This window comes from Ramularia collo-cygni (assembly GCF_900074925.1).
Source record: "Ramularia collo-cygni strain URUG2 genome assembly, contig: RCC_scaffold04, whole genome shotgun sequence".
NCBI lineage: Eukaryota > Fungi > Ascomycota > Dothideomycetes > Mycosphaerellales > Mycosphaerellaceae > Ramularia > Ramularia collo-cygni.
Genome location: NW_019716258.1, coordinates 135,004 through 160,379, shown reverse-complemented (window position 1 = coordinate 160,379; position 25,376 = coordinate 135,004). Strand labels below are relative to the sequence as shown.

General features: G+C 52.9%; 11 protein-coding genes; 6 read left to right on the top strand and 5 right to left on the bottom strand.

Moving 5' to 3' along the window:
• Positions 1-364: 364 nt before the first annotated feature.
• On the top strand, positions 365-958 carry RCC_03194 (related to transcription initiation factor TFIID; the record flags this gene model as incomplete). Its single annotated transcript, XM_023768485.1, has 1 exon — positions 365-958. One exon carries the CDS (start codon positions 365-367, stop codon positions 956-958), a length of 594 nt encoding a protein of 197 aa, XP_023624253.1.
• Positions 959-1,988: 1,030 nt separating this feature from the next.
• Positions 1,989-5,525, top strand: RCC_03193 (probable copper-transporting ATPase 1; the record flags this gene model as incomplete). The annotated part of the gene is made up of 1 exon (XM_023768484.1): positions 1,989-5,525. One exon carries the CDS (start codon positions 1,989-1,991, stop codon positions 5,523-5,525), a length of 3,537 nt encoding a protein of 1,178 aa, XP_023624252.1.
• A 710-nt stretch (positions 5,526-6,235) lies between these two features.
• Positions 6,236-6,811, top strand: RCC_03192 (uncharacterized protein; the record flags this gene model as incomplete). The annotated part of the gene is made up of 1 exon (XM_023768483.1): positions 6,236-6,811. One exon carries the CDS (start codon positions 6,236-6,238, stop codon positions 6,809-6,811), a length of 576 nt encoding a protein of 191 aa, XP_023624251.1.
• A 572-nt stretch (positions 6,812-7,383) lies between these two features.
• Positions 7,384-8,793, top strand: RCC_03191 (uncharacterized protein; the record flags this gene model as incomplete). Its single annotated transcript, XM_023768482.1, has 1 exon — positions 7,384-8,793. One exon carries the CDS (start codon positions 7,384-7,386, stop codon positions 8,791-8,793), a length of 1,410 nt encoding a protein of 469 aa, XP_023624250.1.
• Positions 8,794-9,163: 370 nt separating this feature from the next.
• On the bottom strand, positions 9,164-9,913 carry RCC_03190 (uncharacterized protein; the record flags this gene model as incomplete). The annotated part of the gene is made up of 1 exon (XM_023768481.1): positions 9,164-9,913. The coding sequence occupies one exon, from the start codon at positions 9,911-9,913 to the stop codon at positions 9,164-9,166; it is 750 nt and encodes a 249-aa protein (XP_023624249.1).
• Positions 9,914-10,649: 736 nt separating this feature from the next.
• On the bottom strand, positions 10,650-11,699 carry RCC_03189 (related to 3`->5` exoribonuclease; the record flags this gene model as incomplete). Its single annotated transcript, XM_023768480.1, has 1 exon — positions 10,650-11,699. One exon carries the CDS (start codon positions 11,697-11,699, stop codon positions 10,650-10,652), a length of 1,050 nt encoding a protein of 349 aa, XP_023624248.1.
• Positions 11,700-12,154: 455 nt separating this feature from the next.
• RCC_03188 (probable Chitin synthase G) lies at positions 12,155-14,985 on the bottom strand (the record flags this gene model as incomplete). XM_023768479.1 has 3 exons in its annotated part: positions 12,155-13,119; positions 13,170-14,874; positions 14,932-14,985. 3 exons carry the CDS (start codon positions 14,983-14,985, stop codon positions 12,155-12,157), a joined length of 2,724 nt encoding a protein of 907 aa, XP_023624247.1.
• A 1,006-nt stretch (positions 14,986-15,991) lies between these two features.
• On the bottom strand, positions 15,992-18,096 carry RCC_03187 (related to D-mandelate dehydrogenase; the record flags this gene model as incomplete). XM_023768478.1 has 3 exons in its annotated part: positions 15,992-16,197; positions 16,262-16,712; positions 16,804-18,096. The coding sequence occupies 3 exons, from the start codon at positions 18,094-18,096 to the stop codon at positions 15,992-15,994; spliced, it is 1,950 nt and encodes a 649-aa protein (XP_023624246.1).
• A 1,027-nt stretch (positions 18,097-19,123) lies between these two features.
• On the top strand, positions 19,124-21,483 carry RCC_03186 (uncharacterized protein; the record flags this gene model as incomplete). XM_023768477.1 has 4 exons in its annotated part: positions 19,124-19,154; positions 19,210-19,479; positions 19,552-20,208; positions 20,267-21,483. The coding sequence occupies 4 exons, from the start codon at positions 19,124-19,126 to the stop codon at positions 21,481-21,483; spliced, it is 2,175 nt and encodes a 724-aa protein (XP_023624245.1).
• A 583-nt stretch (positions 21,484-22,066) lies between these two features.
• RCC_03185 (probable scytalone dehydratase) lies at positions 22,067-22,784 on the top strand (the record flags this gene model as incomplete). XM_023768476.1 has 2 exons in its annotated part: positions 22,067-22,112; positions 22,210-22,784. The coding sequence occupies 2 exons, from the start codon at positions 22,067-22,069 to the stop codon at positions 22,782-22,784; spliced, it is 621 nt and encodes a 206-aa protein (XP_023624244.1).
• A 302-nt stretch (positions 22,785-23,086) lies between these two features.
• On the bottom strand, positions 23,087-24,936 carry RCC_03184 (uncharacterized protein; the record flags this gene model as incomplete). XM_023768475.1 has 5 exons in its annotated part: positions 23,087-23,367; positions 23,425-24,192; positions 24,242-24,469; positions 24,517-24,560; positions 24,620-24,936. 5 exons carry the CDS (start codon positions 24,934-24,936, stop codon positions 23,087-23,089), a joined length of 1,638 nt encoding a protein of 545 aa, XP_023624243.1.
• Between the last annotated feature and the right edge of the window lie 440 nt (positions 24,937-25,376).

Sequence of the window (25,376 nt, the reverse complement as noted above, 5' to 3'; positions counted from 1 at the left end):
GACCGCTTCAACATCCGAGACAAAGAGCTCCAATTTCGCAGCGACAAAGGTCGGGTTCTTTCACTCCTGTGGCCCGCTTTGTCGTCCAAGGCTATATGTTTCCATTAAAGAATCTGTGAACAAGAGACGATTGTTTCATATAGACACAACCGCTCCTTGGTGCTGCGAACGAAATTCATTTACTGCTATTCCTTCAATTACACTGCTGTGCAGTTCCCCAGCGTTTCGAAATCTCCACCCCCCACAATTTCCCTTTACGATTCATCTGCCGGTCAGACATCATCGCCAGGAGCGAGATACTCAGGAAGTGAGTAGCAAAAATTGCATAGTCAACCGGACATCCGCATTGAATACGACCTCTCCGATGTCTTCTCCGACAGCTCGGTCTCATAGTGTGATTGGTGATGTGCCCTACCACCCCAAGATCTCGAACATTGTTGCAGGCGTTGACCTGTGTTGTTTGATTGACCTCAAACTGATCGCACTTCACGTACGAAACAGCACATATAATCCGAAGCGCTTTCCTGCAGTGGTCCTAAGAATAAAAGAGCCCAAAGCCACCGCGCTGGTATTTCACAGAGGTAAGATGCAGATATTGGGCACCAAGTCTGTCGCAGACGCACATCTTGCTGGTCGCAAATTTGCGCGCATCCTTGAGAAGCAGGGATTCAACACCAAGTTTGAGAATTTCAATGTGCAAAATGTCGTGGCGAGTGTCGACACGAAGATGGCAATCCGCCTCGAAGGAATTGCGGCACATCCCGCTCATTATCAATTCGCACGATATGAGCCAGAGCTCTTCCCAGGTCTGTGCTATAGGGTTGAATCGCCCAAGGTGACATTTCTTGTCTTCTCGACAGGCAAGGTCGTTGCAGTCGGGGCTCGATCAGTGGAGCATATCCATGAGGCATGGCAGAAGATGTATCCAATTCTGGTAGGGTTCAGGATCGACGCATAATTCGTGGTGGCTCGGTGTGCTTAGCTTCTGGAAAGCAAGCAGAATAGGGGTGCATGGCGGTAATGAGGTATTGATACGTAAGCTACGAAATATGCAGATGATGTATTGTTACCAGTTCGTCATCAGCCCTCCTCACTACAATATCAGACGTCTCGCAGCGAAGTATATGAGAATCTGCAGAGGTGTCAGCGCTCTGGTCACGCAGACGACGACAATTCGCAATAATGGTGGACACGGTGTAGATCAGGGCAATGAGGAGCGTTCCTCGTGCAAAGCGTTATCCTCAGCAAGAGAGTACAAAAAACTTGAGTAGGACTGGTGCCAGCTTGTAGTTCATCATAACAGGGAGAGGGCGAAGAATTGGGGATACTTACGAAATATTGATGGCATTCGGCCGCTCCACTGCTGCTCGGGGATTATTTGTTGAAGGTACAAGTAGCTGCTGGGATAAGCACCGGATGGATTGRGTCAGTAGCGAATGAAAAATGATCGGATTCACGGCTGATGTCTGTGAAGAGAAGAGAAGCGATGTCTGAAATCTCAAATCTTCGCGGCCAAGAAGCGCGGAAGGAGCCGAGCTTTGGCTAGTCCTCTTCGGGAAGGCACTAAGAACGACCCTGGGCGACCTTATCCTCCCGTCCCAGGTGGTCAGCGTGGTCAGCGTGCGTTGTCTCGGCGAGGTTGTCACGACAAGATCAGCCGTTGGTTTTGTCAGCCGACGACCATACATGGTGTGGCATGATCTCTTGCTTGCACACGTAGCATTACTCCTGCCAGGCTCCGGAGGTCCTTTGTTCAGAACAGTGGCGCCGGGACACACCTGACTGACTGCCATCCAGCACTCCAGCTGAAACACTATCAAGAGCATTTCGAACCGCGCCGACCACAGTGGCAGTACAGCCCGCCACAGTACTCCCGCTTATTACGCAACAATCCAAATAACATCGCTTCGATGCGGTGACGACTATCCATACTCGATTGCCGGATCTCATAACTTAACGATACATGTCCTTTTCTGTGCCTTGACACAATGGCACCCACGAAAGTCGCCGCTGGCGCACATATGACGACAACAACACTGCGGGTCGATGGTATGACTTGTGGAGCATGCACTTCCTCTGTTGAATCGACGTTTGAAGGCGTGGAGGGTGTTGGGGATGTTCAAGTCAGTTTGGTCATGGAGCGAGCCGTTGTGATGCACGACGCGGAAAAGATAAAGGCAGAGCAAATACGAGAGATGATTGACGATCGAGGATTCGACGCGCAGGTCATAAGCTCTGACCGACCGGACACGCCGATCTTTGATGCATCTGAGGACGACATGCTGCTGGATCAGGAGGACATAAATGACATTTTGGGTAGCGGCATTTCAACGACAACGCTACGTGTGGGCGGCATGACGTGTGGCGCATGCACATCGGCCGTGGAGGGCGCGTTCAAGAATGTGTCCGGAATCAAGAGTTTCAGCATATCGCTGCTGTCTGAGCGTGCGGTGATTGAGCATGATGCGGATTTGATCAACCCCGAGAGGCTGGCCGAGACTATCGAAGATACCGGGTTTGACGCCGAGATCTTGGAGACCAAGGCCGCCGAGCTAGTACGAGCACAGCCGAAGCAGAGACGCAAGGCTACCAGCAAGCGATTGCTGACCACAACGGTTTCCATTGAGGGCATGACATGCGGTGCTTGTACGTCTGCGGTAGACGGTGGCTTCGCAGACCTACCTGGTCTGGTTCACTTCAACATTAGCCTGCTGGCTGAGCGCGCCGTAATTGTGCACGATCCCGAGATTCTGTCTGTCGAGAAGATAGTAGAGACGATCGAAGATCGGGGCTTTGATGCCGCCGTCATCGCGAGCGTTGAAGAGGGCGTGCAATCATCGAGCGCCAACGCCACGATCCACCTCAAAGTCTTCGGCCTACCTAGCCCAGAATCCGCTGGTGAGCTCCAGTCGAATCTTAAGAATGTCCCTGGGATACTATCCGCCAACGTTAGCTTTTCCACCGGCCGTGCCATGCTCACCCATATGCCCGCAAAAATTGGACTTCGCGCCATCGTAGAGGCTATTGAGCAAGTCGGATACAATGCTCTTGTTGCAGACTCTGATGACAACAATGCCCAATTGGAGTCGCTTGCGAAAACCAAAGAGATCCAAGAATGGAGACGGGCATTCAGAACCTCAGTATGCTTTGCGGTGCCCGTGTCCGTGATCGGCATGTTCCTTCCCATGTTTGTCAAGCCGCTGGACGTGGGCAGCATCAAACTTCCAATAATACCAGGCCTCTGGCTAGGGGATGTCCTCTGTTTGTTATTAACGATACCTGTCCAATTCGGCATAGGCAAAAGATTCTACGTCTCTGCCTTCCGATCCCTGCGACATGGCTCGCCCACCATGGACGTGCTGGTTGTGATGGGCACATCTGCCGCGTTCTTTTTCAGTTGTGCCGCAATGTTGGTTTCGATCTTCACGCAGCAACACACGCGACCCGCCACAACTTTCGATACTAGTACAATGTTGATCACTTTCATCACCCTCGGACGCTTTTTGGAGAATCGTGCAAAGGGGCAGACATCCAAGGCCTTGTCAAGACTCATGAGTCTCGCGCCGCCAATGGCGACCATTTATATCGATCCCATCGCCGCTGCCAAGGCCGCGGAGGATTGGGACAAATACGCTGATATCGAGGAGAAGAAGACTGATGGAAAGCAGGGAGATGGATCATCCGTCGAGGAGCGGACCATCCCCACTGAGCTTATCGAAGTTGGCGATATTGTCATCCTCAAGCCTGGCGACAAGATTCCGGCCGATGGCATTGTTACCCGTGGAGAGTCATACGTCAACGAGAGTATGGTGACCGGTGAAGCAATGCCAGTAAACAAGAAGCCTGGCACGCCACTAATGGCTGGTACTGTGAACAATGCTGGACGACTGGACTTCAAGGTCACGCGGGCCGGCCGTGACACACAACTTAGTCAAGTCGTCCGGCTGGTCCWGGAGGCGCAGACCAGCCGAGCCCCTATCCAGCGCATGGCCGACACCGTCGCCGGCTATTTTGTCCCCATCATCATCACGCTCGGGCTGTCTACATTCATAGGCTGGATGGTTCTGAGCCACATTCTACCACATCCACCCAAGATATTTCTCGGCGACTTAAGTGGCGGACGTCTGATGGTTTGCGTCAAGCTTTGCATTGCAGTGATTGTGTTTGCTTGCCCATGCGCCCTTGGCCTGGCGACGCCGACTGCAGTCATGGTCGGAACTGGCGTTGGCGCCGAGCAAGGCATACTTGTCAAAGGTGGAGCTGCTCTAGAAACAGCCACGAAGATCACGCACGTCGTTCTTGACAAGACTGGGACCCTGACCATGGGCAAGATGAGTGTTTCACACGTGCAACAGGCTGGATCCTGGCAATCTGACCGGCAAAGAGTAAGCCTCTGGTGGACACTCGTTGGACTCGCAGAAGCAAGTAGTGAGCACCCAATCGCGAAGGCTATACTGAGTTGCGCCAAAGACAATCTTGGACTTGGCCCTGACGGCCAGCTTGATGGCAGCACAGGTGACTTCAAGACCACCACTGGCAAAGGCATCTCAGCAATCATTGAGCCATCGTCCTCCCTTGAGCGCAAGCGATATGCTGTCATGATCGGAAATGCTTCATTTCTGCGCAAACATGGCATTACTGTTCCGACCTACACAGAGGAAGACTACGACCAGTCTGAAGCGGCTAGCGAGCGCCCGATCAACTGTTCAGGCCCGTCTAAGTCTGCCTTGAATGCCGGTATCACCAGCATTCACATAGCCATTGACGACCAGTATGCAGGCACYATGGGACTCTCTGATACTCTAAAGGCATCTGCGAGAGCGGCGATTGCGGCGCTCCACCGCATGAAAATTGGGACCTCTCTCGTCACCGGTGACCAAGCAGTCGCAGCTCATCGCGTTGCTGCTCTTGTTGGCATCTCTGCCGAGAATGTCTTTGCTGGAGTCCTACCAGAGGGCAAAAAGAGCATAGTTTCGGACTTTCAGAAACAAGGTCAAATCGTTGCTATGGTGGGAGATGGAATCAACGACTCGCCAGCTCTCGCCACTGCTAACGTTGGGATTTCCCTCGCCAGCGGAACTGATGTGGCAATGGATGCTGCAGACATTGTTCTTATGAGGCCGAATCAGCTGATGGACATCCCGGCCTCGCTGCACCTTAGCAAGACCATCTTCCGACGCATCAAGTTGAATCTACTGCTCTCTTGTATTTACAATGCAGTAGGTCTTCCCATCGCGATGGGCTTCCTGCTCCCTTGGGGCATCACTCTGCCACCAATCGCAGCAGGCGCTGCAATGGCATGTTCGAGCGTCACGGTCGTGGTCAGTTCTCTACTTTTGAAGACTTGGAAGAGGCCAGCATGGATGGCCGAAAATGGTGATAACGAAGCAATACTTCCTCGTCTGCGCAAGATGGACTTCGTCTCAACGATCCGTAGTTTTCGTGACGCGGTTACGGGTCGGAAACGAGACGAGGAGCGTGATAGAGGCGCTTATGTACCGCTAGACAACATCGAAGCGGTATAGATGTGCGATGGGCAGGCCACACGCATCACACACAAGGATCGTGTTAGAGACCGAAACGGTCTTTCTCTRTTATTTTCGCAATGTATCTAATCATGCTGCCGAGCACCACAATGCCGACTATGTTGTTACGACATCCCCGTCTCGTATTCAATCTGCCAACCGGGTCAACCGTACCACGCTCCGTTCACCGCAAAGTTTGAAGCACAGAAGCAGCAAGGCATGTTACATCATGCTACCGTCCGACGTAGTTTCAGTCGTGCTATTAGCAGCTTTTGCTCGTACGGGTCTGTGCCGCAGGACACCTCATCCTAGTCGCCAAGGACCGATTACGTTTCGGTCCGGCGTCTTCACAACGACAGCGACGGACCGCAGGGCCTTTTTGAGCATGCTGATTGCTGTATCTGGAGCCACACCATCTCGTACTAAGGTATGACGGAATGGTTGCTGTGCGTGTCCGACAAAGCAGGCCACTGATTTACTCCCGATCATCTGCCGGCATAAATGATTCTTGCAATCTATTAAAAGGATTACGAGTATATCCCGAGCGGAAGATCTCCACATGGATGCTTTCCCCTGCAACAAGGTTTCTACTCCAGCATGTATAAGAAGCTACCGGCTCACCTGGAAGTTGTTCCATACCTACAACCATCAATCGCAACATCGATTCACTCACCCCACCCTCAACTACCAGCACCACAACCAACTCCAACATGCAGTTCCAATCTCTTACTCTCCTCGCCCTGGCGACTTACACTCTTGCATCGCCAACGCCGAACCCACAATACATTGATCAACCCCCAACCCTCGGCAACCCCCTCGGCATTCGTGCCAGCGGCTCCTCAATTCAGAACCTACAGCTCACCGCGTCTGGAGGCCGAATCTTTATCGGTGGCTCTCAGGACCCTGTCTGTGACGGCGGACAAAGACAGGACTTTGCGACTTTCGTTACATACTCGGACAAATCTCTTTACCTCTACAAGCTTGGGAACCCACCCCAGCAGGTCTGGGTTGATGCTTCCGGAATGGGAGGTGGAATCACCGGCTTCGTGACAGGCGATGCCACCGCACCTAAGAACGCTTCTCGCGAGGGTTTCGCAGTCGATGCGGATGGTTTCCTGACATTCAATGGAGTGGGAGCCAAGGCATGCCCGACCAATGAGGATGGCAAGTGGAGTGWATGGTTCACCGAGAGTGAAAAGCCTGGCTTCCAGGATGGATGCGTATCGGTCTCTCTGAAGGCATACGACACTCCCGCAAGAATCGCTTGTACTTATTCCGATGCGTGATTGCTTGTATGTCGCAGATAGACCCTGACAAGTAACTATTCCTTTCAATGGCAGCTGAACAACATTGAAGTCTGCAATGTTCCTAAGATCTGTAAATTTGCAAGCGCACGATAAATGATGTCAAGGTACTCTTCGCATGGCATGGCCGGTCGTTCAGATGATAACAGGACTAAGCGCGTTCGTGCTGGTTGACGTTATGAGGAAGATACGGAAGCATAGTTGTCGACTAGGTGTATGCATCAGGTCCGATCGTATACGATTGACCAATACCATGCGTCTTCTTTGTTGTGTTTTGCTGTGTTGTGGTTGAGGCAGCGGAACAAAGGCCGCCCTGCGCTTGGAACATCAAGCGAAAGCGGGCCGTTCAACCCTATTGCATGCGATGGTCCACGACGACTCGGAAGCCCATTGACTCCCTTGTCAACACCACCACACATTAACTGTCAGTCGCTCGTTTAAACMGAATCAGCCGTCGCCATCGTGCTGCTACTTGGACTGCGAAACGAAAACGCGGCAGACGACACCACGAGCAAAGGGAGCGCGGGGAGGACCACGCCCTCAGCCACGCCACGATGCGGCCCAGCAATGTCGACTCGACGCTGCGTACCATCTTCAAGCGGTGTGTGCAATGCCCAGCGGTATCGCCCACTTGCCCGGACYGCCGTAAGAATGAGATATGCTCCCTGGTTCCGCAGGACTGCAATGCGTGCGCCTACATGACATGCATCGACAATCCCAGCCCGGCGCCACCTTCGGCCAAGACGAACGTGGGTGCGATTGCCGGCGGAGTGATTGGAGGAGTGGCACTGGTCGGTCTTGCCGTATTCATGCTATGGCGCTTTGGAATCAAGAAGCGGCGGGAACAACAGGAGCTGGAGGCCGAGGAGTGGGAGGAGGACGACATCGCGCAGCAGAAGCACGCCCAAGGCTTTAATGCCATGCGCTCGCGCTCCGACGCCGCATCGACGCGTACAAAGGCATCACTTGCTGGCAGCTTCCTCAGTCGCGCCAGCAACATCATTCAGATTGCATACATACCGGGAGTCACGAATCGCAACCGCTCAGGTCACAACAGTCTGCTCACCACGCCTGTTCCGCCAATCCCGGCCATGTACGCCAATACCAAGTCCAAATCGCCACTCAGCAATCAAGGCGATGCCTTGTTTTTCCGTCCAGGCGACCTCCGCGGCAGCACTTATTCGGGTAACTCTTCCATCGGCTCTGGCAACCGCGACACTCAATATTCTTCACGCTCCTCCAACAACAGAGACACGCAGTACTCGATCACACCTTCTCTAGCTCGCTCGTCCATGTTTTCTGAAGTCTACCGCGATGATGCCACCGCAGACCCTATGCCAGCCTTGACCGTCATGCGTGGGGCTCCACGTATGGTCTCTGTCAAGTCTTCGGCAGCAAGCACGCCTCCTGCTTCATCCGGCAGCTCCAACAATGGCTCTGTGAACGCCGTGATGATAGGGCAGAGCACCACGAATTCCGCTTCTCCATCGTCCCTCCGTGCCAAAGCTACGCAGATCAGCGTCGGCAGCAGCAAAGAGAAGGGCCGCTTAACAGTGAAGCAACTGGCCACTAACGCGCCAACTGTGCCATCTCCACTAGTCGATACGGTCACTGAATCCGACGAAGAAGAAGACGAACACGCTCGCGCAAGAAAAAGTCTTGTAAAGCAACCGCCCCTTAATGCACTGCCCCTGATCCAGCCTCTAGAGAGCCCCTTCTTTGACGCCACTGAGAAGACCGCCGCCTCTTCAGCCGCTGCACAAGCGAGACCGAATCCTTACGCGACCATGGCGGCCAGTGTGCGGACCACTGGGCAGACGCCAAAGAGGGCGGCTGATCGAGCCCTCGGTGGACTGAGCGCTGTGATGGAGGAAGCAGCGGCAAAAAGGGCCAGCGAGGTGGAAAACGGAGAGGGCAGAGCGAGGGACGGAAGTCCTTTCAGCGACGCATACGCTACTAAATGATTGAAACGAGAACTGAAGCTAGACACTGGAGCTGGTTCTCGGGTGTTTGATGATTGAAACGGATTTGAACTTTTGTCTAAAATGACCTGTCGAGTATGGAAGCGCAAGTCGAAGATTGAGCAGAACATGGCATTGATCTCGACGCAGATCTCAGGGCGTAGGTAGTGAATGAATGAAGCCGCCGTCGAGGAAAAGAGCATGACTCCTTCCTCGCTCCTCTGGTACATGTGAGTACTATGTCCCAGAATGTTCGAGTATACCTACATGACAGTCATTTGTGCACGGCGAATTATAGTGGAAACATCAAGAACGACATGCGAGCTCTCATCGATCTTGGCAATCTGCCTATATTGTTTACTGAACTACCAAATCAGCTTGGCGTCCGTAGCCTCTTGCCCGCTGTCTTTTTGACAACCTTGCTCGCTTCACCACCTTCCGCTTCACTACCTTCCGCTTCACTAACTTCCACTTCACTACCTTCCGCTTCACTACCTTCCGCTTCACTACCTTCCGCTTCACTACCTTCCGCTTCACTACCTTCCGCTTCACTACCTTCCGCTTCACTACCTTCCGCTTCCGTCGTAACCGCCTCCTTCGTAACCGCTTCCTTCGTAATCGCTTCCGGTGCGGGTCGCTCTTTAACGATACGCCTCCGCTTCTTCACTGTACGATCAGGCGACCCAACAATAGACGAATCAGGGTTGCCGTCGGGTGAACCGAAGCCGGGTCCTWCTTCGGGCGTGATAGACCTGAGAGAATTAATGCACGCCTGCAAAATGTCTATACCGGGTCCCAGATGTTTCATCAACTCTTCGGAAGCACTGAAAGCTTCGAGGCCCCTATGAATATGTTCAAGATCCAATATACGAGTCCGAACATGGTCTTCAAGTCGCGGATGGCTGAAAAGCGGTCGACGTCTGTCTTCAGTAGCGATTGTAAGATCCGCGGCCTTTCTCTTCTCTTTACGGCGTGTAGTCTTCGAAATCTTCGGAGAAGATGCGGCAGGTGGAGCCACGGCAGAGGGCGGCGGTGCCAACGTCGTTGCACGGGTCGGCCTACTACTGGCAGCAGTGGGTACGGGGGTTTTTCCCTTGGGAGCCTTGGGAGCCTTGGGAGCCATGATAATATATTTTGTTGTGTTGAGATGGGCGTGTCGGCCTTGACCACTTTCCCGGGCAATAACTTGGGTAACAAAGAAGCGTTTCTCGAGACGCTTCCGGCATTGGAGGCTTTGTTCGGCCCAGCTCGTCACCGGAAGCAGCATATATGCGAGTTGACAACTGAACAATGGGTGTACCGCACGCATTGATCTTCGCTCCATTGTCTTTGAAGCCGGTGTGTTTGGAATCTCAGGGGAAGTGCCTTGCCCGCAACAGGTCTACTCAAGCGAGGTAATGGCAGTCGGAACGTCAGCTAGATGGTTGAAAAACTTTTTGCTGTGATGCGCATGCGGGCCGGGTCCTCAGTCTGTGGCTTTGGCGACATTGCTCTCGCCAAATTCTAGATACACACCTCATGCGCAAACGCCTGGTTTTAACTTTTGGCATTGAGTGGATCTCAGCTACGGCATGCTTCGCGCCGAGTGTCTCGCAGACTATGGGGGAGTCAACATTGTACGCGGATTATCGCTGCGAYGTAGTGCACGGCGATACTCGAAGTCGCTATGTCCCTAAGGCCTCGATAACGAGAGAACGCTACTCTGCGTGACCGGTCCTTGTGTGCTCCGAGTGAGGAGGACTTCGGTCCGGCATCGAACATGGAAGTGGTCTCGCCAGCATTGGCAGATCATGCTTCGCAGGTGGGCGGGCATTCCAACAAGTGTTGAGATGCAACTATAACGGCGTCCGATCATCATCTCAACCGCCGGCAGCAGCCAAAACCATTTCCACGACCAGCTTTCCACGCTCGCCCCCCAGGAAGACGATATCACCAGCGTTCTCGGTTTCCTCCAACTCCAGGCATGCCTCGTATGCTCTGCGTACTGTCTCCTCCTCCACCTTGACATTGCCCTCCACCAGCGCCCTTACACACCCGGCGATCTGAGCAATTGCTCTCCTTGTTTCCGGCGAGATCTCCTCATTCTGACTGGAGTACATGCTCGTACTTGCAACCTCCTCTAGACGGTTCACACCAATCTCCTTCTCACCCTCCACTTCAGCCGCATGCTTCGAGATCCACACATAGCCGTTCACACCCAGAATGACATCTACCTCACCACCTCGTCTCGTTTGTAGGGTGAAGATCTGACGCTTACTGCGGACTACACCCGCCCCACCTCCAACTCCAGACACCGCGAGAAAGTACCCATTTCTTAGTTTGCCATACTTCAAAGATCTCGTATGCAAGCTCGGGCTACCGYCTTGAAACAATGACTGCACTTCTGCGACGAGCAGCTCTCCTTCTTGGAAGAAACTTCTCACGTTCAGCTCATCCACACTTGTTCTTCGCCGCAGTGCTCCGCCAGGTAAGTTGATGGAGCTCAGCAGCAGGTTCGCCAGCAAGGGTGCCGCGACATCCACCTTCCAGCGTTTCGACTGCACCTCCACAATCCTGCCAATCACCAAATCTCCAATCTCGGGTGTATACCGTGCGCGGAGCGGGACCACGGAAAGCAACTTATTGGTTTTCTGAATCGTGCCTGCCAGAGTAGAGCGGATTGTGGTGTCGTCTGTGGTGTCGGTGAATGTTCCATGTCCGCGCATCCATTGCGGATCGCTTGTCACAATCTGGCCGGGAGTGATGATTGCCTTTGCTTGTGAAGCATGTCCGGAGGGCAGTGTGTCGAGTTCCATTTTGTCTTCATCTTGAGATTCTTCGTCGGAATCGTAGGTATCTAGCTCTTCTGTAAAGCGACGCGATTGCTGTGGTGGTGCCACCGGTGCTGGCGGGAGGATGGTGATTGCCATTTTTGATTGTTGAACGAGGCAGAGAACAAAAGTGATGTTTGATATGAGCTCATTGACGGCCAACTTAATTGGCATTGCCATTTGATTGTCCTCTCATCAATATCGATGGGAAATTTGACTAAGCACTAGCACGAATAGATCTCACTTCATCATCACGACCAAGTACGGACGGAGCCTATCGTCGCGAAAATCGTATGTTCGACGAGCTTGCAGAGTACATGGCGTAGATTGTCATAAAATATCCAATACATTGATACCTAAAAAGTCTCCAGTCGTTCATCGAAACCAAGGAAAAGAGGTACTCTCTCCGCTCAAACGCGATTCCATTTTTCCTTTCCAATTCTTTGACATGCAGCAGTGCGCAGCAACTACGAAGCAAAGCAAAGGTATCGTTCATCATTTGTCGATCAACCAAACAAGTAATTTTCTTTCATCCAAGTGGGGCGGGGGTATGTCTACCTCTTTGCACAGCACGATAGCAGACCGCTCTTGAACAGGAAGTATAGGCAGCCCAAAAACCGCACAAACGACAGCGCCGCAGTAGCCCACAGGAGCGCGCGGAAGAAGCCTGCCGTTCGGTCGGTGGCGCCTGAGCTGAATCCAAACTTGTCAAACGTGTCACTTGTGATTGCGACGGCGAGCAGGGCGTTCGAGAAGATCCAAAAAGTCACGAGACGGGTACGGAAAGACTTGTACGAATCCTCCAGAGTTTTCTTGGTGTCTTCCTTGGGAGYGATGTATGGTGTCAGAGCCCGTTTGACGGTTTGTTCGAATTGAGAGTCGATATCGGCTTGTGGAAGATCGACTTCTTCAATCACCGTAGCTTTGCCGTCCGCACCCTTTTGTGTAGTCGCGGATGGCAGCGCATCGGACTTGTCGGAACCCTTGGTACCCCAGGAGACATCGYGCCAGTTGGAGAAAGCGTAAACCATCAAGATGTTGATGTACGAGGTCATCATCAACAGGTACTGGAAGAAGGAGGTGAACATGTGCCAAGGGTCAAGGTACAGGAACGAGGCAACAAAGTACAAACCAAAGGTGGCTGCAAGTGCAATGATGATGATGCCGGGTCCAGTGGAGCCAAAGAAGGATTTGATAAAGTCTGCCGCAGTACCATCGGTATCGAATCCTGGTCCTCCGGTGAAGGCATGGACCACCAGGTAAAACGAGTCGACGATGATGTAGAGCTGGATCAGGGCATACACGCAGAATGACGTGATGTAGGTCCATCTGCTTCCTTTGGGTCGATTGCCGAGAGCAAGAATGAATTGCAGCAGGAGGAATGCCAAGTATACGTATTTGACGACGGTGTTCACGTACGGCGTGACGGTGTTGCCAAAGGGGAACGCTCGGTTATCGTTGCTGTTGCTGGGAACGCCGACCAAATCAATAATCACAGTTGTTGTCAGGTAGTAGGAAGCTAGAATGTGTTAGCGGAAATTCCAAAATGGATGTTACGGCACACCATACCCAAGGAGAACCACGTCAACGTAACGGTGGCAATGTTGTAGATAAGTTGAAGATGGAAGAAGAACATGCGGAGGATGTTGTGTCCGGAACGGTACATCCGACCGAAATGCATGAGGGAGTAGAGTGTGGCAGCGAAAGAACCGTTGAGCCATCTTCTGCGCTGGCCGATGAATTCGGCTGCACCTTCTGGCACATCAGTCTCTCCCTTGGAGGCCTTGACATAGGTCAAATGCCACTTGCTTCCTGCCTTGGCTACCAGCTCGAAACACAGGATACGATCTTCGGCCAAGAACATATTCTTCTTGAAAATGTTCATGCCCTCGATGCCCTTTGGCCCAAGCTGTTTGGAAAGCGTGTGATCTCCGTGAAAGTACTGTTCCAAAGGACGGCCCATGATGGCGCGGAATCTGTATGCAGAGAACGCACCCGGCAGCACAGACACGTATCCGAACGATGACTCCAGAGGTTTGTCCAAGATGTTGGAAATCTTGTATTCGAAGTTCTGGATAGCCACAAGCGGGTTGAGGAGGTTCTTCCAGCCCTTGCCGAGCAGTGCGTGAATTTCACCGCAAGCACCACCAAGGTCCTTGTCGTTGTAGAATGCTTCCCATAGCGCAAGTAGGGCCTTGTGTCCGGGCTTCGTGCCAGCATCGAGCAGAATGCAAACTTCTGGGTTGAGGATGCGTCCAAAAGCGGTGAAGAGCCATCTGTGAGAGTTGATCTTCTTGCTGTTTTTCTGCTTGAGACAGAACATCATTTGTACGGGTGGTAGTGTCGATGGGCTGTCGTCCAAGGGTCTGATCAGCTGCTGGTTCGCCGTGACGGAAAGTTGTGTAGTGTATTCAAAGATGTGGGCGACTGTCTCTTTGCCATCAATGTCCCTCTTCATGATACCGTCCTGGTAGATACCAATGGTTGCAAGCACGTCGAGTGTACCCTTGTCGCAGGGATCGATACCATCAAACACCAGACAGACCACAATCTTCTGCCAGGCAGGACCACCCTTGTTCCAGAATTCCGACTTCTTGATGTTCACGATATCGCGAATGTTTTGCATGACACCATGAAGTGTGCGGGCAGTCAGCGTCTTGTCCTCGTTGTAGTACGTCACCGCAATCAGCAGCTCCGTGTGTCGGTTGTACATGGCGGGCCGGAGGTTATATCCATTCTTGAGAGTGAAGTCGTTCGGGTCGCAGGTTGCCGCGGTGTATCGCAAGTGCGTGAACTCTTCGCTGCCGCTCTCCAAGTCATTTCTGTACTTTGCTTGCACTGCATTCTGGATTGCTGACGGCACAGGGTAGTCGGCGCTCAGCACCGCACCCTGCACCAGCTTGACCTTACGGGTGGCATTGCGCTTGAGGCCACCGGCAGCTCCGCCTGGCTGCTGGCGCTGTCTCCATGCCTCTGTGCTACCCGTCTCGCTCCTCTCGTACGGGCTCCCGGTACGACCTGGCGGGCCGTATCCAGGATCCTCGAGTGATGTACCACTGTACTCTGTGTAACCATTGTACGGGGGCACATGACCAGTGCCAGGAGCGCCCACATAGGACTCCTCTAGCTCGTATCCCTTTGATCCATGTGCTCCAGGCGTGCCCGAGCGGCTCGAGGGCTCGTCGAACGGACCTTGGAACGGGTGCGCTGGGTTGGCGAGCAACGAGTGCTCCTGCTCGTCGTCACTGTCGTGATGCGGCGGCTGATGGTATGGCTAAGTCTAGCTGTCAGCTCAAGGACTCGCGAATATCCCACAGGACTTGAATCTTACGCCGCTTTGAGGAGGGCCTTGAGGATCGTAGCCTCCTGCCTGATGGTAGGCCATGCTGAATATCGAATGCGGATTGTAGCTAACTGAGAATCGCCAGATGGAATGTGGTTGTCCGGGTTTCAGCTCAGCTCCGCGGTGAGGATGAGGATGAGGATGAGGATGAACTGATGGTCAAGTCAAAGCTCCCCGACAATGGGATGTCGATGAGAGATGGTGTATATCGACAAAGAAATGGATCCCGTTGCAAGCGTGGCGTGAAAGAACAAGCGCTCACGAGAAGGCGGCCGATGTTCAAACTTCAGGGATGTTTCAAGGTAGCACTAAACGCGTCAAGCCAATGAGGCTGAGGCTGAGGGAAGTTGTGACAATGTGTATTTTTAGCATACTTTCGCTTCAACGCGCCCGTAAAACATAAGTTTTTCCCTACACTAGAGCCCCTCGTGGGAAAAACTGCCCGTATCACACTGAGCGGTGAGAGGACTTCACTCGCCATCGCAGCCAGCCGACATACGCCTTGAGAACCGACATTCTGTGTCTTTCAGCTGTAATTTTTGGTAGCAATCCTGCTGCTTGCTCTAAGATTGTCGCCAGATGAATGATGTTCCACGGTCGCAGGCTTTTCCTTTGCGGCGATTCAGCCATTTCATATGCTCTGAGACAAGTTTCCGGGCATTGTGGTTTGCTCCAATACGGCCATACCTTACGTTCGGTTCAGAGGCGTGAGCCCGAATTGTGTCCCAATGAAGAGGGAAAACAACGCGATGCAACGAGCTCAAAGATTCCATCTCTAGTGTTCGGCCGTCCATTGTCTGGCTATATCGAATAAAGATACGGCCTCAAACTCTTGGAACGCCAACGCTACGCTCAAACGCATTCCCCAAAGGCCACGAGGGATGGAAGCACAACCCGAAACGAACAGCGGCTCCTGCATGTCTTGCATGATTTCCAGAAGCTAAAGATCCTCACAAGGGTTGAGAGCACCGTCCATGCGGACACGAACGAGTCCCTTCAAACGTTTACGTCGACACGATTGGGTGAGTCTACACTGCAAAGGAGCTATCTATTGCAGCCCACGCTTAAGCAGAATGTCGCCACCCAGGTCAGAAGAATAGCCAGCCAAGCTGGGCTTTAGCACACCGGCCGCAACGAGATCCTGCACCAAGCCATAGATCATACCATCGCAGCCTCTCGCTGCTAGGATGTCAACTGTGACTGGCAAATACTCCTCGTGTCTCGTGATATTGCTTAAATATGCAGCGGAGCCAACTGCGTCAGGTTGAAGTGTCAGCAGCGCACAATCCACGAACATGACTGGCGAGAAATTACTTACGAGGAAGGACAAAGTCTGGTCCGCCCCAAAAAGGACTGACGCGTGAGATGGTAGACGACCGAGTCCCGAATGGAATCGTTGGGCCGCTTCCATACTCGTTCCGGTAGTTCTCGTCCGCCTGTGAGCCGATATAGAGCATCAAACTTTCGCTGCACGTCTCTTCGTTGGAAGGCAAGACTTCGTTGTTTATCCAGTCTCCAAACAAAGTTCGATTGGCATTCGCAACATCCACTGTGGTATTTGGAAATGAATCGCCATATGCCCAACGCAGCAGAGGCGCTGGGTTCACTGCCGGCAGTCTACCATCGTGAAGCGCTGCATAGTCTGCATAGAATGGGTCTCGCACAAGCGCTGTTTGGCGCTGAGAGATGATAATTGGATATGTCGTACTCAGCAGATCCAAGAGCGTTGTGTTTGCCGCCCCCGTGGGGTTCGTGGAATTCCAATGCGCCTGCAACAAAACGTCAGCTATGAGCTTTACTGCATCCTCTCGGCCTGGAAAAAGCCTTGGTTCAGAGGGGAATTGCATCATCAGTGCTCACCTCGAGATCGTAGGTCTCGACTTGAGCCCCGGTCAGAGAGGTCAATCCTTCAAGAAAGTCCAGGATCAACTCGTCACCATCTGCGGAAACATTTGTGGGAAAAGACACAGTCTTGATCTTCTTCGGGTATCGGTTAGCAATGGTGATGTTGGAACCATAAAGTACTTTTGCAGCTTCCATCCACAATATTGGGTCTTTGGTGAGGAAGCCCGCAGTATCAAGCTCTGGTGCCAAAGGCATGGTGTTTTCCAGGGACACCAGATCGTGACTGGGCCGGTTACCGTATAGACCTTGTACCTGACTGGGTCCTCTGATAGACCCTCCGGTATCGCTTCCCAAAGTCAAGTCAAGCCATGAGTAACTCGCGGCACCAGAACCAGGTCCAGAACTGGAAGAGCTAGGATCCTGATACCCGTCTCCACGGGGGTTGAACGGACTGTGGTAATCTACCCAGTCGGCAGTCGCCGACTCACCGTTTGCAAATTGCGAGGTCTTCATCTTCCCTACGATCACTGCGCCGGCATCGATCAACCTCTGCACGGGTGTTGCGTGCGCTGTGGCGGATGGATATAGCTTGTACCATGCGCGGTTACCGTTACCCGTGCGCACACCGGCAATGTCGTAGATATCTTTGACACCCAACCTGACTCCTGCGAGCGGCTGGGAGGCCGTCTTGATGTAATACAGTCGTGACGGCACGGCTATGGCAATACTTTGGCCCATCACGCCGGCTGGGAGCACACTGAAACTCTTGCCTCCATTGCTTGTGATCACGGATTCCGTAAAGGATCCAGCGAAATCGCTGTACAATCGCCAAGCTTGGTATACTGCTCCTGTCGAGGCTAGGAAATAAGGGCCAGGGGGTACCATATTGCTGCGGTCGGAAATAAGAGTACTTGAAACGATACTGTTCGTGGTATTCGTCGTAGTCCTCAGGTCTAGGTCGCTCCGGCTGTATCCCCGGGGCTTGATGTCGGTTTGTTGTATGTATATCGCCGCGAGGAATCCGTTAGAGAAGACATCATCAGTCGCGGCATACGTCGATATCGTGGTTTGAAGATTTTGGCTATTGTATTGGGTGCTGTTCGTAATGACGACAGTCAGTGGTACCAGACCTCCACACTCCAAGGCTTTACTGCGTAAGGTGTTCTCGTCGTGTAGGGTGGTGACAGGTTCGGCAGGCAGATAGTATGGGACCCCGTCCAACTCCACGGTTTGGCCGGTTGGTACAAGTGAATACGACCATGCCCTGTGCACCAGTAGACCTGCAAAGAGCGCTTTGGAAGAGACCATATTGTCTGGTGGCTCGCAGACCGCTTCTTAATTCATGGGGTATCACGGGTGATGTCGATCTTATATGAGATCGTTGCTCTGCGAGGTTAGTGGTCCCGCACTTACAAAAGCGACAGATAGGGTAAAACAATGTTGTGACTTTGCCACATCAGTAGCGGTCAAGCAGCATGGCGMTGAAGCCTGTTCGAGGAATTTTGATGWTACCGGGAGGCACTCCTCGCCTATCTCGGCCGCAATGTAGAAGCGCTAGAGACGCCGAGATAGAGATGAAGATAGCTTTAAGGGAATGCCGAGTCGGCAGCGCAGGAGTAGAAATGCACGGTACCGGCATCGTCAAGGTAGTAAGAGTATTATTCACTGATGGACATGTAGATCAACCTGGGAGCATTGCAGTGCACGCGTTGAGGGCTTGCTGTTTCTCCGGACTTCCATCCAGTGGTATCAGATCTGGCTGACGCACAATGTGCCGGTTACAGTCATTGATGATGACATCTCCGCCCAGCTCGGTTGAAGAGTAGGTTGGAAGGTGAATGATGAAGAGCCTTGTCGTCCTTGGCGGGGCTGCTTGATGAGAAGAGAAGACGAGGTGGCCCAGGTCAGCTCCACCTCCGAGATTGTCTCGAGCTTGTTCTCGGACGGACCTAGCCTCCTCATGCGACCCTGGAACTTGTGAACTTTGGGCGAGGAACCCTGTCAACTCCGTCCATCATCTTGGAGACGACATGTCGAAAAGTACTTGACGCTGCGAGCCGCCTTCGAATGTGGTCCGAGACGCTTGCCTCTCCGACGGAAGATGCTTCACACGTGTCCGGAAATACGTCATGAGAGCCGTTGGCGGTGCGGTGCCTAGTCTTTTAGTGAACTTCCAGCTAAGTAAGGTAGGGAACCTTCCCCTCGTATCAGTAATTACTTGCTGGGTGCTCCTTGCACGGATGAAAAAGTTACCAGCGCGTCTCCCCGAGACGTCTCGTCGGTCTCTAYCATGCTCCCACCTTCTGCGGTCAACACTTCCAGCGATGCATAGACGATGCTCTGCCCTTGGTCACTGCTGCTGTCGGGTGAGTTGCCCTGTTCCCCTCGATACACCCCACCAAGTTGACCAGTTTCGCACAGTCTGCACATTCCTCGCGCAGCCGACAGAGGCGCGCGCAGGGCATGTGGCGCCGCGACAACGCCGTGGCGTAGTAGACTATATCCGGGCAGGTCTGGGGGCCTCCACGACGACTACAACCACAACACAGCTTGAGACCGTCACTGCAGGACCGGCTCCGATATCACAAAATGCCACCGCAGAAGACCTCTCTGGCCTCGCGACCTGCGCCGCGAGCTGGTCTTCATACAACATCTTGGCGACCACTAATGTTGGTCTTGGTCCCGTCATATGTATGTGCAGCCCCGCGGCATTGCATTGTTTCTTCGAATGCATTTTGACCCATCAAACTCTAGACACAACAGCTACATTGGTCAATACTACCATAGTGTATGGGACAGGTGATGTGTATACATCGTACGGTAAAATCCCCGTGGCTTCAGGCGAGTTCACGCCCACACGAACAGTGGCACGGCTGTTCAATGTCTCCACTACCACGAGCTCGTACACATCTACCACTCACAACCCGGCCGTGATTACGGAGACGCCGGCCTGTCCATTTACTCCCCAGGATTGCAGCCGTCTGTACGTTTCGTACATCTCAAGCTTGGGACTTCCCCGAAATGCAAGCGTGCCGAAGATCACGCCTTCGCCAGAGAATTCGCCGCGGTGCCCTGATTATTACTACAAGCCGTACACGTCTTCCTACGCCTCCACAGACCTCTCTGCGACTCCAGATTGTAAGCTTTATGGAAACAGTGTCGAATTGCTCTACTTCCCGAGCCGCACCGCTGGGGAGCCTGAGCCAACGACGCCTGTCACATTTGTGTACAAACCGGGAACGACCTTTACGTCACCTTCCATCTACCTTTCCTTTGACTACATCAGCGCTACCCGGTATATGCCCATCAGCGTGGCAAGCTACAGCGTATCTTGTGGCCTGCAGGGATGCATGTCATTCGGAGTTGGCGGAGGCGAATATATCACAGACGAGGGAAGTATCATCTCTGGTCAGATCTTGAGTAAGTGACCGTGTGCAATGTCTACTAAAACCCTATGGCATCGACTGACGTTCACCAGCACTGGCCCCTACTGACGTATCCTCCATCGTACTGAACTATGATAGCGCAAAAGCATCAAGTGTCATCAGCACAGTTGCAGGCAATCTGCCAGGTTACGGGAATGTCGCGCCAGACATCCACGTGGGAGCCGTCATCTCACAGTCCTTAAAGGCAGAACAATTACGAATCGAAGATCTGGTTCATCCACCACCCGAAGCGTACTATCTTCGACCAGAGGGTGCTCCCGGATGCGGCTCTCTTGTTCWTAGTCCTGAGTGCGGAACGATTTTTGAAGGAGCATACCGGGCCATCATTTCCCTTCCTTCAGAGGTGTCTCTCCTACAGGGTGCCTGGGCAACCTGCAATCCGGCTATCTACGGAGTGTATGACCCACCTATAGCGTTGACAGAAGCTGCCTCGGTAGCCAAGCCAACGCTGCCATCAGGATATCAGACAACTTTTGCGCCTACGAGTGCGAGGCCTTACACTATAACGCCACCTCTTGCTACCCCTGCAGGGACTGCGTTACGTGACTCCCTCCCGACCACCACGAAAGGTATCATTATGCATTCAGACTCTGCATTGTTATTACCAAGCGCAGCTTCATCGAACGGTGAGAACGAGCATAGTGGTCATCCAGGAGCATCGTCGGGCGGACAAGCACAAGACAACGGTCAGCCTAGTGATAGTGATTCACCCAATGGCGTCTCTGAAGCTGGAGGTTCATCGAATGAAAATATTCAAGCTGGGGGTTCATCACATGGCGACAACGAAGCTGGAGGTTCATCACATGGAAATACTGAAGCTGGAGGTTCGTCGCATGGAAATACCGAAGGAGACGGCTCATCCAATGACAACACGGAATCCGGTGGCTCATCGAATGGCAATACCGAGGCTGGTATTTCTTCGAATATCGACACCGAAACTGATGGTACATCGAACGGGCAGACCGGAGCCGGTGGCGGAAAGTCTCCTACGCATGGAAACACTGCAATGGAAGAAGGTCCCGATGGGGTTGGAACGGCTTCCTCTAATGGCGACGGCTCTGGTGCTGCTGCATCTGGCCGCAAGAGCAGTACTGCATCGGATAAGACTGCCTCTGCAGGCTCGAGTGAATCGACGAGGACTTCCGGCAACGTGTCACCGTCGGGTTCTTCGCCGACGGGCTTTTCCACTCGTCTGTCAGTATCTTGGACCTTGTCTGTTGGCGTTATTGTTCTGGTCGTTACGTTTTGAGTGTTTTGAAATGCATACATAGCGAGGAGAACGGAGTGCTGAGGAGTCTGGGCATGTCACGGTTGAATTTATTGGCGGCCATATATAATTGCAACAAAGTAACAAAGTGCATTGCTTGACTTCACATGTTTAGAACACAGACGCCATCAAATGTGGAGTCTGGTGGGTCATTGTGGTCGCCTCGACAATCAATTGACTTCGGGCGAACTGGCCAAGCATCGATCGAGAGACGACACTCCCCCAGACTCTGTTTCCCTCGTCAATCAACATCACGATTCATCTCCAAAGACTCTTCGCCACGCCTCGCTGTCAAAATTAATTGCCCAGAAGCAGGTCTACCTTACAATCTATTTCAGACCTGGCTCGCTGTTCGGAACCGTCTCTCCAGAACCGGCCCCGCCATCCCGAGAACCGCAACGACATGTCAACGTTGCTGGGGAGGATGGCGCGTAGCTCACCATTCCAACCTGAAGGCGTCAGTGTATAAGTTATCCTCAAGTTGCTGCCCCATTTCAGGATCATTCCACTTTGTTGCCATCTACTTCACTCAAAATACCCCTGTCTTTTCCCAGACCAAATCAAGATGTCTCCCACACAGCTCGAGCCCGTAAAGCTCATCAGTCTTGAGGGTAAGTCTCTTCGGTATAGCAAGTCATCTTAATACCGTCCACATACATTCAAGATCTAGCCCGAAATCGCCATCGAGCTGACACATCTCTCCTGTAGAAATGCAAGGCTGCATGGCCGCCGTCTATGAATGGGCCGATAGCTACGATAGTAAAGACTGGGATCGCCTCGCCAAATGCATCGCTCCAACCCTTCGTATCGACTACCGCAGCTTTCTAAACAAGCTTTGGGAGGAAATGCCCGCAGAAGAGTTCCTCAAAATGGCTTCAGACCCCAAGGTGCTAGGAGACCCACTCCTAAAGACACAGCACTTCATCGGTGGCACCAAGTGGGAGAAAGTCAGCGACGACGAGATTATTGGCTACCATCAGCTGCGAGTCCCTCACCAAAAGTACACAGACGAGACCCTTACAAAGGTCGCGGTCAAGGGTCACGCACACTCATTCAACCTGCATTGGTACAAAAAGGTCAACGGCGTGTGGAAGTTTGCTGGACTGAATCCCGATATCCGGTGGTTCGAGTATGACTTCCACAAGGTGTTCGAAAGCGGTCGCGAAGAGCTCGGCGAGGCAGACATGGCGGCTCAAGCTTCTGGTGGGTTGAACTTCGACAACGTGGAGGATCCATTGCTGGCTCAGGCTAACGCTATCGTTCAAGGTATTCCTCTCGCGTAGGGTGGCTGATTTAGTATGCATTCAGATTTCACGTTTAGAAGTGGATTAGTTGCCAGCGAATGAGATAAGATGCATTTCGACAGCCCTTGACTAACCATTCCCACACTTCTCGTGATTTCCACAAAGCTATCGTCCGTCGATCTCGTTTGCAGCATCTTGAGCCACTTTGACATACAGCATTTCCTCGCAGTGCAGTTCTAAGGAGGTCTCCCTAATGATCTGGTCCGGCAATCACCCGCTTTCGCAGCTTATGGTTGCTGGGTCAGCTTCTGATCCGACAAAGATAGATCGAGCATCACGCCCTATAGGTGCTCTTTGGAGCAAAAGCTGACCGAAACTTTACTGACCTTGCTGGCTGGTTGTGTGGTTTCCACGGCCTTTTCGGTCTTCTCGGGTGAACCGTTGCCATTGACATTGAGAAGAGCGCGGGTGGCGGCACGTGTGCGTTTTTTGCCGCTGCTGTTCGCCGGGCTGGATGTTGACAATTTGGGCGGCTCTTTGCTGTCGGGTGGTGCTGCGTTGTTGCCGCTGGCCTCTTCGACGAGCGGACTCAGGACGATTGACATGTAATCTCGGTCATCGGCTACGCTTTGTCAGTCTCTCATGGCTTGAATGTCTCGAAAATATGGGAGGTTCTGACTCTTGCTAACAGTGTCCCMTTCGTTTCGACCTGGGACAGCGGCCGGCGGGCAATGAAGAATGTGGCCATTGGCGTCCTCGGAGGTGCAATTCGGATAGCTCGTGCAGCTTGCATGCATAGACACGTCAGACTCATTCGACCGAGATTCTATGCGCCGCTTCGATGCAAGTTGCTCCTGCTGAGATATCAAGTGGAGATCGGGGCAAGTGACGGCGCGGCGATCAGGATTTCCATCTAGCTTGGCGTCCAATACGTGTTGTGGCAATGGGGGTGGCGGCATACTGCTGTCCTCCTGAAACCCAGTAGGGATATTGGGAAACAGAGTGCGATTGGCGTTGGAAACATTGACAGTATTGAGGATGGTCCGCACAGCACCTGAGGGCGCGTGTATGCTGACCATTGGGCCCAGCTGGTCGTGCGGCATGGGTAGCGAGGAATATGGAATGGTGGAGTAAGCTGAAGTTGAACGACTACTCTCATCGCAGACACTTCCTGAGCTCAACCCGTATGTCATGCTCGTCGCAGGTGTGGGTGGTGGTGGACCGGGCATGGCAGCGCTGCTAGAGAAGAACGGAGACGACAAGTGACTGCTGGCCGTGCTGGCCAAGCTCATGTTTCGCTGGTGAGCCAGGTCGTTGTGATCTCCAGCCATCTCCCCGGGGATCATTCCCAAATTGTATTGTTGTCGCAGGGAGACCGGTCGAGGCGGGAGTGGATGTTCAAACATTGCTGGATTGGGCCATGCGATACCCGCTCGTTGCAAGACTTCTGCTTACGATCAGTTTCCATCCGAAGATCTCACTGGTCATATACTTACCAACTGGTGCAGGCTGGAAGTTGAAAAGTGCATAGTTCTTGAGTTTCGTGAAGTGCTCATGGCCGTCTACGTAATCGACACAACCTTCAGAGAGCTCGACCATGATGCGGCCTGTCTCATCGGCCGGATCCCAGACGTTGGTCTGCGTAACGCTGTGATAAAATGGCGGGAAGCGTAAAGGTACCAACCCGTGAATAGGAAACAGACCCAGGTTCTGGGTGGCGCAAGCTGCTTTTCGTCAGTCTCAGGTCGCAGAACGGCGAAGAAACACTCACAGATGATCTGCGGCCAAACCACACCTGCTACGTATCGCTCGACACTAGACYCGGTCAACGAAATTCAACATTCGAGATTGAGGCGGCCAAGCGAAATACTCACGCTATGCAGGTGCCATCAATGTCGATCCTGACCTGCCAGACCTGCTTGCTGGATCCATTTCCGATCGTACGTTCATAACCGAAAGATGGCTGAGCAAGCCAGTTGTGCACCGAGATCTGGAACGGTTCGTCTGCTCGTAGAGCAGGCAGGAAACACGTCAGCAAGGGTGTAATACCGCCTGCGAAGCGTAAGCAGGCTATCTGGTCCATTTCCACTCCCGGTGTCTGCTGACCTTCGTCCGATACCGCTGCTCGGAGCGCATTGTCACGTATGGCGGCGCATTTGGTCGAGTATTCTGGAAGTGGTGCGCAAGGCATGTTGCTCGCCGGAAATGCCAATACATCCCAATGCTCGTATCGCATCGCGCTTTGCCGGTCGCGTATTGATTTGTTGGGTGCTGGTCATAAATTCTTCTGCTGAGGGTTTGAGTGGGCGGTGATGTTGAGGTTGAGGTTGGCGCTCGCGAGAGTCTTCGCGACAGAGAAAGATAATTGGAAAGAGGGCCTGGTGGCAATTTACAAAAGGCAACTGCAACAACACGGAAGGAGACAACGACAACGACTACGCAAAGAATTCACACTTACAGTAGCCTTGACGGAGTCGCAGTCTGTCCTCTCTGCCCAGATCTCCTTGGTGGCGTTGACTTACAGGCTACGTTTGGGTAAATCGTTACTATTCAGGCGGTTCCAACCTCACTTTCCTCCGAGATCCATCCCTATCCCGCCGCATATTTTGGCTGACTACTAGGTGCGAGACA